The 15,849-nt window shown below is 33.6% G+C and overlaps 1 protein-coding gene across 3 annotated transcripts in view; it reads right to left on the bottom strand.

Annotated features, from left to right (window-relative positions):
• Positions 1-15,849, bottom strand: part of Orc1 (origin recognition complex subunit 1) — a 156,213-nt gene that overhangs the window by 136,379 nt on the left and 3,985 nt on the right. For 2 of the 3 annotated variants that reach the window (XR_015040249.1, XM_085813248.1), the window contains exon 2: positions 6,484-6,611. The exons of the other annotated variant lie outside the window; for it this stretch is intronic. Coding sequence is in view for 1 of the 2 variants with exons in the window: in XM_085813248.1 (XP_085669374.1) it covers positions 6,484-6,611 (128 nt within the window). In the remaining variant the exon portion in view is untranslated. The remainder of the gene's footprint in view (positions 1-6,483; positions 6,612-15,849) is intronic. 3 annotated transcript variants of the gene reach the window in all.

The following is a 15,849-nucleotide window of genomic DNA, read 5'->3' as shown; positions in this document are numbered from 1 at the left end:
TTTTATTCTATCTACAAAACATACAACAGTAGCAATGACTGAGCAAATCAAAAAGCAACACAATCCTACTTGGAAACCAAAGTGTATCGTCAAATACAACAAAGGCATGATAGGAGTTGATCGACAATATCAAATGCTAGCGTGCTTCCCTCTTATGAGAAAGTTTATGAAGGGGTATCGGAAAATTTTCTTTTACCTGTTTGACATGGCGTTATTTAACTCTTTCATTTTGCATAACAAGATAAATATTGAAAAAAGACAGGGATATGCAGAATATAAGGTTCAAATAGCCGAATTATTATTGGAAAATACACCATTACGGAACTACAGCCGTAAAGGACAGTTGTCAAATAGAGATTTACCACTAAGATTGCAGGCTCAACAGTGGAGTCATTTTCCCAAACATATGGATCCAACGCCATCGAACCAACACCCAAAACGAAGATGTGTAGTTTGCACAAAGCATAAACAACGCAGAGAGACAACGCAAAAAGTGTAAAATTGCATTACATGTACCAACATGTCTTGAGAGATATCATACTGTCAAAGATTACTAAAGTTTTGTATTAAAACAAAAATGTTATTATTAATGGATTATATAATTTGCAACAATAAATCTTTTTTTTTTTTTTTTTTGTTTGTTTGTTTAATAATCAACCAACCGTAATTATTTATCAAACATCTTGCAAAGTTAATTGTACCGCGCACGTGTATATACAAATCGTAGGAAGTTTGCGATTTGTACAGTTTCGAACACTGAGCAAAGTTGTTTATGTCCCTGTGCGCGACCGACTATGGTGTCGCTTTTGGCCTGCACATTTGGACATTAGATCATAAGGGAAGGGGTTATATGCGATCTGAGCTTTGTTGAAGGTCAATAACCGCTTAGCAAGAGGAGAACGATCTATCTGCATGCCAGTTTTCGTGGTTTTTTCATGTTGTACGCTTCACAAATATTCCTTTAACTGCAGACAAGAAACAAATTTCCTACAAATGATGTTTTGGAAAGAAGTGACAGAAATGAATGCTGTATCTAATAGGATAATGGAAAAATGGCTAGGATTGGCTAAGCGAAAAAGTGACGATTTACAGGTGATGGATCCAGGAAAATCTACTAGCAATAAGAATACTGAAAAGAAAAGAAAAATTATTTCTAGAAAATACAATGAAAATTATTTATCATGGATTTATCTGGAGTGGAGATGAAACGGACCTTCAATCTCAATATGTTGTTTGCATGAAACCATTGCTCCTTAAAAGACATCTTGAATCTAAGCATGACAATTTAAAGGATAAATCTGAAGAATATTTTAAGTGGAAATTAACGGAGTTCAAAAACAATAGACAAGTAATGAAAGGTTTTGTTACTTCAATTGAAAAAGCTTTGGAAACTAGTTGCCTGGTAAGCCTAAGAATTGCTAAGACTGGGCAGGCTCACACTATTGGAGAAAACCTTATATTACCAGCTAAAGATAGCGTTTGAACATTATTCAACGAAAAAGCGGTTAATGAATTTAATAATAATCTGTTATCAAATGATACAGCAAGTCGACGAATTCATGAAATGGCAGATTCCATAAAAGAGACACTTATTCAAAAAATAAAACACAGTAAGTATATTTCATATTGCAATATTAGTACTTTCATCCAAATGGGATGAAAGTACTGATATAACGAACTTTGTTCAATTATTAGTTTACAAACGTTTCGAAGAAGATAAACGAATTACTGAAGAATATTTATTTTGTGAATCTCTTCATGATAGAGCTTTGCAAGTGAAATTTTCAGTCTAAGAATGATATTCCTTGGAATATGTGCATTGCTGTATGCAGTAACAGGGCTCGGGCTTTAACAGGAAAACATTCTGCAGTGATTGCTCAATTATAGAAAGTCACAAATTTAATTGAATTTGCTCACTGCTCCATACATCATAAAACTTTAGTAGGCAAAACAATCCCTGAGAGCCTGAAAATAATTTTAAATCAAGCTGCGAAAATTGTTACTTTTATTAAAAGCCGAGCTTTAAATTCAAGAATATTTATGTTTTATGCCAAGAGACAGGCAGTGAACATGAAACGCTTTTGTTACATTTCAAAGTAATACGGACACAAAGTTTTAAATGGTCTTTTTGAACTTCATCAAAAACTTAAAATTTTCCTCTGTGATTCAAATTTTGAATTGCAAAAATGATTATTTAGTGAATTATGGTTAGAGCGTTTAGCATATATAGCTGATATTTTGGGAAAATTAAATGTATTAAATTTAGGATTACAAGAGCAAAATGTTAATTTGTTACAGTTACAGACACAATAAAGGCAGTGATAAAAAAACTCGAACAAAGAATTGAATAATAATATTTTAAGCTTTTCGTAACTTTTAGAAAGTTTTTTAACCAAAAATAATTTGAAAATAGAAGAATTAGCGTCCGACATTAAAAATCATTGTTTTTCATTCATGAATAATTTCAATATGTATTTTCCTGAGGATTATGAAAACGAAATTTGGATTAGAAATCCATTTTGTTCAAATATACCTGAAATTTTATCTCGTGAAGAAAAAAAAAAATTGATAGAAATTTCCAAGGATCGAATTCTAACTGAAGATTTCAGAAGTAACAAACTTGTTAACTTTTGGCTTAAGTTAAAAAAATAATTTAGAGGCAGTTCAAATACAGCTATTAAATTTTTATTGTCGTTTTGCACAACCTACATGTGTGAACAAGGATTTTCTTCCATGTCATATTGAAAAAATAAATACAGAACAAAATAAAATGTGGGTTCTAATTTACGCTTAAAACTAAGTGAAATAAGACCAGACGTAAAGAAATTGATTTTTCTTAAACAGGCCCAAATTTCACACTAAATTTTAGAATTAAAGTATTAAAATTTTGATGATTAACCATCTCAATCTAATATTTTATGTGTGCATATTTAATTAAAATAGGCAATAGGTTGCATAAATTGCAAAATACTTTTAGCCCAAGGGGCATTAGCCCAGCAGGGCTATCAATTTCAAAATGGCATTTTACATCGATTTACTTTTCTGTTGCCACCAAATATTATCTCCATGTATTATATTTAAAGAAACTAAATAATGAAGAATCTGCATGAATGTTTCTCGCATTGTGAATAAACAATGGTACCTAGAGCCATCAAATTTTGAATAACATAGTCTTCCAACCAAACATGGCCACTTAAAAGCCGAATTTTGATTTTGATTTATTATCTACTTAAAATTTTGCAAACCTTTAACGAATTTTTCATAAGCAAATTCAATTACTTCAAAGCAAGCAATGGCAACAATGTAAGGGAAAAAAACATTTTAATCTCAAGTACTTGAGACTGTTTATCAAAAATAAAATTTTAAACATATGCTCTTTTAAATATTTTGTGATATTGCTGTTGAATTTAATTTTATGGTTTAAGTGCGAAAACATAATATTTAGTAAATAATGGTTTAAGTGCGAAAACATAATATTTAGTAAATAAAGGTAACACACAAAATGTTAAAAAACCACCCCTTTGGGCTAATATAAAATCTGATGGCTTTCAATTTTTTTTAATACTTCTATTTAAAAATTGAAAAATAATCATTGTTAATTGAAGTGGTGGTACTAATGGTTTTCAATTTTTGTTTAGGTGATAAGCGTTGGTCAAAAGGTTGAGAACCACTGATATAGATGATAGTACTTTCAATTTTTTCTAATTACTCACACTCCCTGAAATGTATTCACAAGGCAATTCACTATACAGCTAAAACAGGCAACGCATAATATCCAAAAAAAAAAAAAAAAATGTATTCATGTGGCAACCCAGGTATTGAGAAAATCTCTAAAAAGTTCATTGGTAATGACTTAGAGGGGCTTTGCTTCTGCAAACTGAGAATATAGTCAGTTTATTATATGGCACAGATACGAGAAGACTTGTGAACTACCATGCATTTCTGGCATTCAATATCGATTTAATTACTCCTGAAATACTGCCTCCTTTATTATATACTAGCAGCTATGCTGCCAGCCTTCGTCTGGCTTTTAAAGTAATGGAAAATGCCTGAAGGGAACAACAAACGTTAAATTAGCCCATTATGTCTCAAAATGACGCAATTTCGTCACAAAACATAAAATAAAAAAAATTCAAATTCGAATTTCGAAAAAATTGCTTCGAGCTGCACTGGCTCTTGTCTAGATGCACTTATGTACCAAATTTCGTAGCCGTGGGTCTATTAGCTTACGTGGAATGCGAACGAAAGACACACAGACAGACTCCTTCTTTTATTAAATGTAGAGATAAAAGACAAAACTGATAATAAAAAAGAAACATAAATTTCTTGGATATTTTTCAAATAGTCTTAATGAAAAAGATAGCTGCGAAACAAGCTTCAAAAATTATACGCAGGCATTTGACAAGTGTCAAGTTTTCAATTTTCCTAAATATCTGTGACAAGATAAGCTCTAATACCTTAATACAATTCTTTACTGATAAGAAATAAATTTTCTATGCTTCTAACTCATCTTCTTTACTGTACTTCTGCCACCCAGACGGTGCAGTGGTTAGAGGAGCCTACTGCGGTACTGAAGGGGTTGGGCTCGAATCCCAGAGAAAGCATGGATGTTTTTAAATGCATAGTGTCTTTGTGGCATGGGAGCATTCTAAATATATGTCAATCCGAAAGTCCTCTCGGATGTTGGGAACTTCTCGAGGGAAAGAGGGGTGGAAACCTTTTGGGCCCGCACTCCTGAGGTGCTCACCATCAAAACTGGGGGTGGAATTGAGCAAAGTTGTACTGCCACCTGTATAGTGCTTTTGCTAATGATAGGCACAATTTTGCTCTCCTCGCCCTGATGAATTTCATGGGCTTGTTCTGATGATACTGTCATATAAGTGAGATAGTCACAATATGAAAGAAAAAGTTAGCTAAAAAAAAAGATAACAATTTGAAAGTAGATCTTGATTTCAAAATGGAATTAGCAAAGGCAAAGAGGTCTTACAGCAAAGAGGTTTGAGAGCAAAGGTACTGAGGTCTCTTACAACAAGATTAATATCTAAAATTGAAATAAAAATCTTAGAAAGTTATATAGAAGAAGAAGAGTTGAAAGAAGTGCTAGAACAAACAAATTTGAAATTTAAACAATTCAAAGTTGAGACTCTAAATTTCAGAATCAAATTAGAGATATTAAGGAAATCAAAACCAAAATCATTAAATGTAGTATCAAGAAAAACTGATTAACTTCATATGTAAATTGAAAGCTGATACTGGTAAATGAAAAAGAGATACACAAAGAATGCAACAACCTACAAGTTTTTAAAATTAGAAAAACTGTTGGCAAAGATTCTGGAACCAGTTTAAATCTCCAACACACTAAAATGGAGCCTACTACAGTACCGAAGGGTTCAGGTTCGAATCCCGGAGCAGACACGGATGCTTGTAAATGTATAGTGTCGGAACGGCATTGAGGCACTCTAAATATGCAGCAAGCCGAAAGTCCTCTCGTATGGATTGGTGGATGTGGAGAGGGGTGGGAAACCCCCGGATACTCCCGGGATGCTCTCCCTCAAAATTGGGTGTGAAAAATAAAAGTCCAACCTCTCTTCAGAGTAGGCTCTGACAACAATTGCTCCATGTAATATGAACTCGACAACAACAACCGAAATGGAGATTTATCTAATATAGATAAATTTAATAAACTTATATTTAACTGGAGCAGCCAGAAATGCAATAAAGTGAATTACACTCTCAAACAAAAATTACTAAACAGCAATAGAAAACAATTTTAGGACAAATTTGGCAGAGAACTTAAGTCGTTAATTCTCATTCAAATAAGTTGCTGAATCTAAACCTGTTAGGAAATCAATGAATGTTTTTCTACTGAAAGAGATTTATTAGGTACCTGCTAAACAGAAGTTCACAATTTAGAAGCACTAGGGGTAAATTCAGAAACTTACAGTTCTCTGATGTACTCCATCTGATCTCTCTGATTAAATTAGTATCTCCAGATACTGTTCTACAGATCAACAGAAAATGCAATTCAGGAAAAAACTGTGAAGTGAAACATTAGGTTATTTCAAAGCAGAAGCCATGAAAAATGTGCAATGCTTTTGCCAGGACTCGAACTATGGACCTCTCGAATACGCGCCGAGTGTGCTGACCACTACACCATGAAGACATGCTAAGAAGGTGGGAAAAATACCTTATAACTGAAAGTCCTTGAAAATAATTAATATTCTCAAAACAGAAGTAAATAGCAAAAGAAAAAACCCTAGTTTTGCTGCAGAGCAAAGCATCCAAACAATATGAAACTGAATTTCAAACCGCACCAACCAAAATATAACGACCTTTTTGGTGACATCCTGGTTTGCCACATAAATACTTTTCGGCAATATGATGTGTTCCCTCATCAGTACTTTTTTGCAGCCTTTTAGTAGAAGCGCAGATAATCAGAAAGTACTAAATTAAAAAACTGAATAAAATATTTGCAGAAAGTACCTGTATCAAATAATTCTTTGACCTGAGCCACAAAGGAATTAGAAAAATCTTCAGGATCAATTGAAGCATCATTTCTTACTAACACAAAATCTCCAATACTAATATGTAAATTACCCAGCCGAAACGATCTGAAAAAAAGTGGGAAATTAACAACTAAATTAATTCAAATAAATTGGTTGAACTAAATTACACTCATGTCCATAAATTAAGGATAATTCGGAGTCACACGGAAATCGAACTCTAAAATAAATATATCACCTGTAAAATGACTACACACATCTTCAAGAATCATATGCAAATTTCAGGAAGTAACTAGATGACACCGATGGTACGTCACAATGACGACAGTGTAAGAGAGTGATATATAAGGAATACGGGCAAAGAAGTAAAATTGTTTGCAGGTGCTTTATAAGCATTTCAGTGCAATAACCGAATAGTTATGACACAAAGAACGCATTTGGATGATTTTTTACGTGGTAGAATTATCGGCCGTCTGGAATGTGGGCGTACCCAACTGGAAGTATCAGACGAACTTGGAATTGCCCAGAGTGTCATCTCCAGGCTTTGGCAACGATTCCAAGATGATGGTAATGTGAGTAGACGTTACAGCACAGGTCACCCCAGAGTTACAACACCGAATGAGGACCGGTATTTGGCAGTTACTGCCAAAAGAAACAGGCGAAGCACAGCCTCAGACCTGTCTCGTCAGCTCTCTTCTGCCACTGGTACGAGGATTTCAAGGCAGACCGTGTACAGACGCTTAAGGCAGATTGGTTTATATACTCATAGACCTGTCAGATGCGTTACACTTACTACAACTCACTGTCGCCTGTGGTTAGCCTGGAGTAGAGAGCATGCATTGTGGACACCGCAACAGTGGGCTTGTGTGATGTTTTCCGACAAGTCCAGGTTTAGCTTGCAGTCTGATTCTCGCCGGACTTTCCCTTGGAGAGCTCCAGGTACCCGTTACCACCAAGAAAACATCATTGAACGACACCGTTACAGTGGTGTAGGAGTACTCGTTTGGGGTGGAATTATTCTGGGTTCCAGAACTGGCCTGCATATTCAAATTGGAACCATGACAAGCCAAATCTATCGGGACGTCATTCTGGAACAACATGTATGTTTGTTTTGGGGCGCCATGGGCGCACAATTTGTGTTTATGGATGACAACATCCGTCTTCACCATGCAAACATCGTAAGCGAATGCATGTTCAAATTGGAACCATGCCAAGCCAAATCTATCGGGATGTCATTCTGGAACAACATGTACATTTGTTTCGGGGCGCCATGGGTGCACAATTTGTGTTTATGGATGACAACGTCCATCTTCACCGTGCAAACATCGTAAGCGAATGCCTTCAATCGGAGGATATCACCCGTATGGACTGGCCAGCATTCTCACCGGACTTGAATCCAGTAGAGCACATGTGGGACATGCTTGGCCGACGAATTACAGACCGTCAACCTCCTCCTACATGTCTACTGGAACTTCGGAGAGCATTGCTTTTTGAGTGGTGTATATTCCCCAAGATCAGATCGATAATTTGATACTCCGCATGCCTAGGCGTTGTACGGACTGTATTGCATCGTCTGGGAGACATGCAATGTATTAACAATCATACCAACCATGTAATATTGGTATTTTGTAATTTTTTTTTTTTTTTTTTTTTTTTTTTTTTTTTTTTTTGTAATTTGCTCTAGGGAGAAAAAATCGCTAATTTTTTTAATATTATCAAACATATAGCATCTTTTTTGGCTCTTTACCTTTTGTTTAATGAATAAGCTTTACAAATAAGTCAAATTCGTTTTGCTTCTAACTCTTCCTTTGCCTGATTTTGCATTATCCTTAATTTATGGACATGAGTGTACATATATAAAAAATGTATTTGCACCACGTATGAATGTCCTAAACGATGAATGTACCCTGATGAATATACTAAATATCCACCCAATGCTTTGATCTAGATCAAAGCATTGGATCTCTATAGCATTTCATACAATACATTAAATATAAATAGTACTTTTCGGTATCAGGGGACCGGATTTAGAACTGTATGTATGTGTGAATGCACGTATTTTCATATGTATATACATGCACATATGTGTGCATACACACATACATACATTTCTAAATCCATTCCCGATAACAGAAATGTACCATATAAATATATTTCTAAATATTAACAAATTTTAAACGTATTATTACTAAGAAACAGATCTGCTTCTTAACACTATATCCATAATTAGTATTTTATGTACATCTACAATCATTGGCTATAGATTGTAGAGATATTAGGTTAATTGGTAAAGCCGGAGAGATGAAAAATTAGCAACCGCCTTCGTCGGGAATCGAACCATGGACCTCTGGAATAGCGGCCCAGCGTGCAGAACCACTGCACCATAAAGGCATGCTAGGAAAGCGGGAGAAATACTTTATATATTCCCCTTTTTAAAGGACGACTGGGGTTTTTAGGGGACCCAATCACCAAATCCTGGGTGTGGAGAATCCTCATCCACAACTCTTTTAGTTCGGGCGCAGCTGTAGAGACATTAGTTAATTGGAAAAGCCGGAGAGATGAAAAATTAGCAACCGCCTTTGCCGGGAATCGAACCACGGACCTCTGGAATACCGGCCCAGCATGCAGAACCACTACACCACGAAGGCATGCTAGGAAAGCAGGAGAAATACCTTATAAGACAGATACAGAAGTATATAGAAAGACTTATGGACATGGTGTATAATTCTCTGAAATACAACAAACTACTGTATATACGCAATCATGTTTCAGTGATCTATTCATTCTATTTATAATGCACAATTCATGTTTAGGAATATTGTGAACTACCTTCTAGATCCTTCCATTAATGTAAACTATAATGTATTAACTTTCTAACTATAGCATTTACTTAAGATACGATTAAAAAGCATAATAAACTCAAAACTTTTCCGTTATGCCCCCATCAAGCATTTTTTAAGGTTTTTTAGTTGTAAGCATGTTCTAGTTATAATAACAGTTTATAGATGACACATGCGTAGTTTGGAAGATTACGGCCAATAGATCATCAACCAAAGCATGGCAGGTACATAACAGAAAAGAATACTATGCTTATTATTTGAAATTTAATTAATTAAAATTTATTTAACTATTCATCTACACCTGGAAATCAAACCATTTCCTGGTTTGCTTCTTCTGTGCAATTCATTGCTTTCAAATTTGTTGGTTTGTGTGTTCAAATTTTGTATTTTACTGTAATGGATTTTAAACTTTGGGATTTACCAAGCAACAAACAAGGGGCAATTATAACTCTTTTAAAATAAAAGGTCTTATCCATAAAGAAAGACTGTGTTCAAATAAGCATCCCATGAAAGTCAAATATTTGCCCAAAAGATCAGGGGTACTGATGAAATGGTTGAAAACAATGAAAAATTGTTCACAAAAAAGGAAACATAACATAAGTCGCATATTTTCTCTACAGTGGGTTTTTGGAGGTTTGTATCGAGAAACGGAAAAGTGCTTCTTAGTCACTATTTCTGATCACTCAGCTAAGACTTTAACAGATGCAATTTGTTGATTGTTACAAATCATTTTGAGCTGAAAGTTGTAGGGCACGATTACTTCACAGTGAATCATTTAATTTTATTGACCCAGTCATAGGTTCTCATACCTAATCTATCACACATTTCAGGGGCAGCACTAATTGGCGGAATATATGCCAAAAAGGCATTGCCCATCAACTCTTTGACTCCTACTTAAAAGAATTCATGTTGCGTCGCCTACACTTGAAGGCCAAAATATTTTATGCCATACTAGCGAATATTTGTAAATTTATGTCTCCTGTCTAGTATATCCATTCATTTTAGCTCATGTTTAATAAATTCTTTGTGATAATAAATAGCGGTACTACTCTTACACATGCCCTCATGTCGCCAAATGTGGCGATATGTGGTCTGCACTGGTTTTTGGTGCGATTGTGTGTTCTGCGATGGTTTTAGGGCAATGTTGGTTTCAATGGCAGCCCTTTTGTGGAAACTTCGATTTTACTGTAGTGGTTTTAGTTGCTGGTTGGTTTGTGTGGTGGGTGGTTAGAAATGGTTTATGATGCAATGAAAGACGTGTTGGCAAAATTTTAGTCGTGTGCCTGGTACAACTATTTTTTCGGGTGGATGGAAATTCTACAAGGATTTAGGAGAAAAAGGTTTTGAGCATTTATTAGTGAATCATAGTATCAATTTTGTGGATAGTGTGTCTGGCTGTCATATAAATATGATAGAGATCACATAAACGACATGTTAAAGCTATGTTGCCTATTATAACTGCAAATGTGATTTTGAGTTTTATTTAGTGATTTATATGTTTTTCCATCACTGTTCCTAAACGGGAGAATATCCTTTCAACCAATTTGTGGTGAAATTGTTTTGGTGATGTTTGAAATTAATATTTCTGCTGTTCGAAGAAAAATTTATTCATGGTAAGTGCATTTTATTCTATTGTTGTTCTAATTTTGTAGAATGTTCTGTTAATTGTTTTTTTAGTATGAATTTCTATCGTTATTGTTGTTTTTTGAATTGTTTGTAATTTATTTTAGTTTATTTTGTTGATCAGTGTGCAATGCCTAAATTGTGTAATTTGTAGATTTTTTTTTTTTTTTTTTTTCCTTTTAATTTAAACATAACACTGTGTACAAGGTCTTGTTTGATATTTATTGCTATTAATTTATTTAAGCAAGGTGTGCATAGTTCGTAGATTCCTGCACTGCACAGATTGTACAATTTGCAGATGTTTCAGTTTTAAACAGAATGCTGTGTACACGGTATTTTGAAATTTATTGCTATGTTAATTTATTTAAGTGAGGTGTGCATTGTTCATAGATACCTTCACTGCATAGATTGTGCAATTCTGTATTTTATTTATTTATTTTTTTTTAAGTTAAAACAGAGTGCTGAGTACATGGATTCTTGTCAAATATTTTTGGCTAGAAACTTTACGTTTTTGCTATCTAAATTTTTTGTTTTTGTTTCGGATTTTTAGCTTAAATTGTGGGTTCAAAACGTGGTTTTTGCATCAGCATGTTTTTGCAGACATTTTAGGCTTAAAGTTTGAAATGTAGACAAAAAATTTAAATAGTAATATGGCACAGTGAAGTTTCTCACAGTGCCATATTAATCGCCAAAAACATTTGGCGAGAAATTTGTCACCAAGCGAGGGCGTATCTAAGAGTAGTTCCTAAATAGCTATCTACAAAATATTCTTGTACCATAAATTATTTAAAATTAAAAAAAAACCTGCCAAAATGTGTGACAGGCACATAATGAAAAAATACTAACTATTCAAATTAAATCTTAAATCATAAAGACAAAATAAAAACTATACAGTTCTAATACCTTATTTTCTACATGCTTTCTGAATATTTAATTATGAGTATAAATAATAATTATTTCAATTTTTTATTTAAATATTAACAAGCTATACCAAACACACATATGCAATTATACACACTAATAATACTGAAACATATATAATATTTTGGATAGTTAAAAACTGCAAATCTGAATTCAAAAACATATATTAACTGCATTTAAATATATCTATAGCACTGATAAATTGTAATATTAAAAGCTATACTCTTAACTCTTTTACAAACAGTGACTAGTAATTGTCAGCAGGCTATGAGTACAACAGATATATGGGGTACTCAGAAAGTATGTGGCAAATATGTAAAGGCAGGTGGAAAGAACCAAAATAAAAAGATTTTGTAACGGAATGAGTGTGTCTAAATGAGATACTATAGAACGCTGCTAAGTGGAGAATAAAAGCATTCTGCTGACATGAAATGTCATTTCTTATGTGGAATTCAGAGCTCACTGATATGTGTTTCATTCGTATGGCTGCAAATAAAAACTATCAGCTGTTCAAAGTTGTTAGTGGGAATACTTCACTGTACCTCTTCTTAACTGCTGCTCTATTTTAGTTACAACCCCATGGATAAAATGCATGTTGGCAAGCTTTGTTTTCCTTGCATATTGCTCAAAATCTACACGAGGAATGACAATTACTGGCAACTGAATACTTTTATCGTCCATCCAACAGCACTCTGTACCAAAGCATCATTTTGACAAACACAACACATTACAAAATCTGCTTGCTTCAGTCTCCATTACCATCCAGTACATTTTTTCCAGATCCTTTTCTAGCATCCTGTAATATTTAATTAAGCCTGACAAATAACAGATAAAATTGTAGTACAAATGGCAGCACCAACAAAACTTTGAGAAGAATGAATGAATAAACATGTGAAATACAACACCATACAGAAAACTATTACTTATGCTCTTCCTATCTTTCAATAAAATCCATATACTGCTGTGTATCAGCTATGTTGGAAGCAAAAAAAAAAAAAAAAAAAAAAACTAATTTTTAATCTAAAAAAAAATTAAATTATTTCAATATGGCAAAACACTTGAGGGCTATCTAAGGAAATGGATGCCCTCATGAAAGACCTTTTAACTCATATTCATATTATACATGGGAAAATCCTCGAAAGGAAAATTGTGGATATTTCAGATATGGTAAACTTATGCTTCATAAAAAAAAGCAACAATAGGACCATGAATTTGTGTTTTCTTTTGAAATACAAAGTAAATTACTGCCCACACAAAAGACATTTATACAGAAGATGCATCCTATTTATTACAAAGAATAAATCCCTTTGCTCTTGAAAGAAAATCAATGTGTCTTAAAGCAAAAAGTAAATTATTACTTATTTATTTCCAAATACATATGGTAATTTCTATTTATTTGGTTCAATTTAAATTAAAATTTACGGTACTTGCATATTATCGCAACCACCTTAGTAGAAGTCGCCAAACTCTAGCAACCATGCGCATAACAGTTCTTTAGATAACCATATCTATTGTAGCAATCTGAAAATTAACCAAACCCCCTTTATGTCTGTAAAAAACTGTCAAATTGCATCAACTCAGTACCAAGTTGCACTAATACATAAGTAGCAAATTTGCTAAGTCTTAAAATTTAGATTTATATGTTTCAGTAAAAAGGTATGCATACAGTGGTGGCCAAAATTGTGGACACTTTTGGAAATTTTTATGCTTTTGAACTTTGTATGCTTATAGAAAACGTTACGTTTCACAAAATGCAAACTTGTATATATCATTTTAAAGAGAATTTATTACTGAATTCAATACAAAACACAAAATTCAATTATTTGCAATACAAAAATAGTTAAACGATAATAGTTATCGATATACATTAGATAGTGATGATTGCAGTGAGTTATCAGTACTTAGTAGGGTACCCTTTATTTTTTATTACAGCTTCACATCGACGTTTCATTGAGCTGACAAGAGTTTTAAGCTCTTCTTTCGTTATTACATGATGCCAGGAAACAATTATAACCTCAATTAGTTCAATTTTATTTGATGGGCACCTCATTCATTTTCAAACAGAGCCACAAATTTTCGATAGGATTGAGGTCAGGACTGTTTCGTGGCCATGACAACAATTCAATGCTCTTTGTACGAAACCACTCTTTCGATATTTTGGCCGTGTGGCAAGGAGCAGAATCCTGCTGAAAAATAAACGAAGCATTGTTGGAAAAGAGATCTCTGATGGAAGGTAGAAGTTTTGGTTCCAGAATAGTGTCAATGTATTTTCTGGCATTCAGTGTCCCATCAATAACATGAAGTCGACCAATACCATCTGCTGACATGCATGACCAAATCATAACACTAACTGGGTTCTTCACAGTTGCTTGAATGCAGTCAGGATGTTGCTCTTCTCCTATTCTACGTCTTACATATTTTCGCCCATCATGGCCGAAAAACGATTTCTTTGTTTCATCACTCAATATAACTTGTGACCACTGATCATCTGTCTAATTAATGTGTTCCTTTACTCACTGTAGTCTTTTTTTTTTTTTTTTTTTCGTTGCTGCAAATTAAGATAAGGCTTTTTTCATGGAATTCTACCTCTCAGTGCAACATCTGTTAATCTTCTCCTGATTGTTTTTGAACTGATAGAAACACCAGCATCATTCAGATCACTTCTTATGGCCGCTGATGACATTTTTCTATCTTGGAGACATAGTCTTTTTATTCTTCTGTCATCAATACATGTGGTGCACCTTTTTTGGCCTTTTCCTTCTTTGATTTTTATTGAATTTGTCTCCTGATATCGTAAACAAAATTTTCGGACTCCAGATGTAGTCATTGAACCACCCGTCTTGCAATTTCAGCACAGGAATGACCACTTTCTCGTAGCACAATAATATTGCATTTTTTTCTAGGCGCCCAATCTACTCTTTTATTTGATGTCATTGCTTCTTGACTAAATATTAAAAATTTTTACAAAAATTCCTACTTGTAACTGCAGTGCATAAAAAACAGGTCCTCCTTCTACAGAACAAAGCAAAATAATGAATTGTTTCAAGTAAACAAGATGTCAGCTTCTACTGGCAGTTACTGACATTTGAATGATTCTCAGAACAAGAACAGTGATTGGCCAGGTAAGCTAGACATTACAAACCACTTCATAACTGTATTTTTTATTTATATTAAAGTACACATAACTTTTTTTTTTTTTTTTTTTTTTTTTTTTTTGTATTGCAAATAATTGAATTTTGTGTTTTGTATTGAATTCAGTAATAAATTCTCTTTAAAATGATATATACAAGTTTGCATTTTGCGAAACGCAACATTTTCTATAAGCATACAAAGTTTAAAAACATAGAAATTTCCAAAAGTGTCCACAATTTTGGCCACTACTGTATATGTAAGGCAATGTTTTATCACCAACAGACTCCATTAGAAGATCATAAGAAAGGCCTAAGAATCACAAAAACTTAACAACAGGCAATATAAAGTGAAAGGTGAGTAGTAAGAAACTAATAGCACCACTCATAAAAAAAAATTTTTAACTAAAAATTACAGCTAATAGGTACAATCAGAACTTAGACATCATATGGTTGCAAAAGTGATTAGTTTGTATTATGGTGCTGAAGTTGACTACTATTTGCTCTTTAGGAGGATAAATTTTGGCTTTTTCACCATTAATGAGTAGTTACCGAAAAAAAAAATTTTTTTTGTTTAGTTGAAAACTTTTTTAATTAATGATATTAATATAGTTCTTTCCAAGGTAAAATCTAGTATATGGTACCACTTTGGCGCAATTTTTAAAGTTGCCGATTTTATAATATATCGCCAATTTTCAAAACTGTCGGCAACACCAAACTGGCACATTTATGTTTGTTGCCAAATTTTTCCCAATGGCAAAACAAAACATCACCATAAGTGTGCATAGGTAAAAAAGTAAACAAAATGATAAATCCATAAGCATACAGTGATAC

Source organism: Stegodyphus dumicola, chromosome 3, assembly GCF_044657685.1.
Source record: "Stegodyphus dumicola isolate Sdum_Otavi_A_Nest chromosome 3, ASM4465768v1".
Lineage (NCBI taxonomy): Eukaryota > Metazoa > Arthropoda > Arachnida > Araneae > Eresidae > Stegodyphus > Stegodyphus dumicola.
The sequence above is the reverse complement of the archived record's forward strand: the minus strand, read 5'-3'. Positions and strand labels throughout refer to the sequence as shown.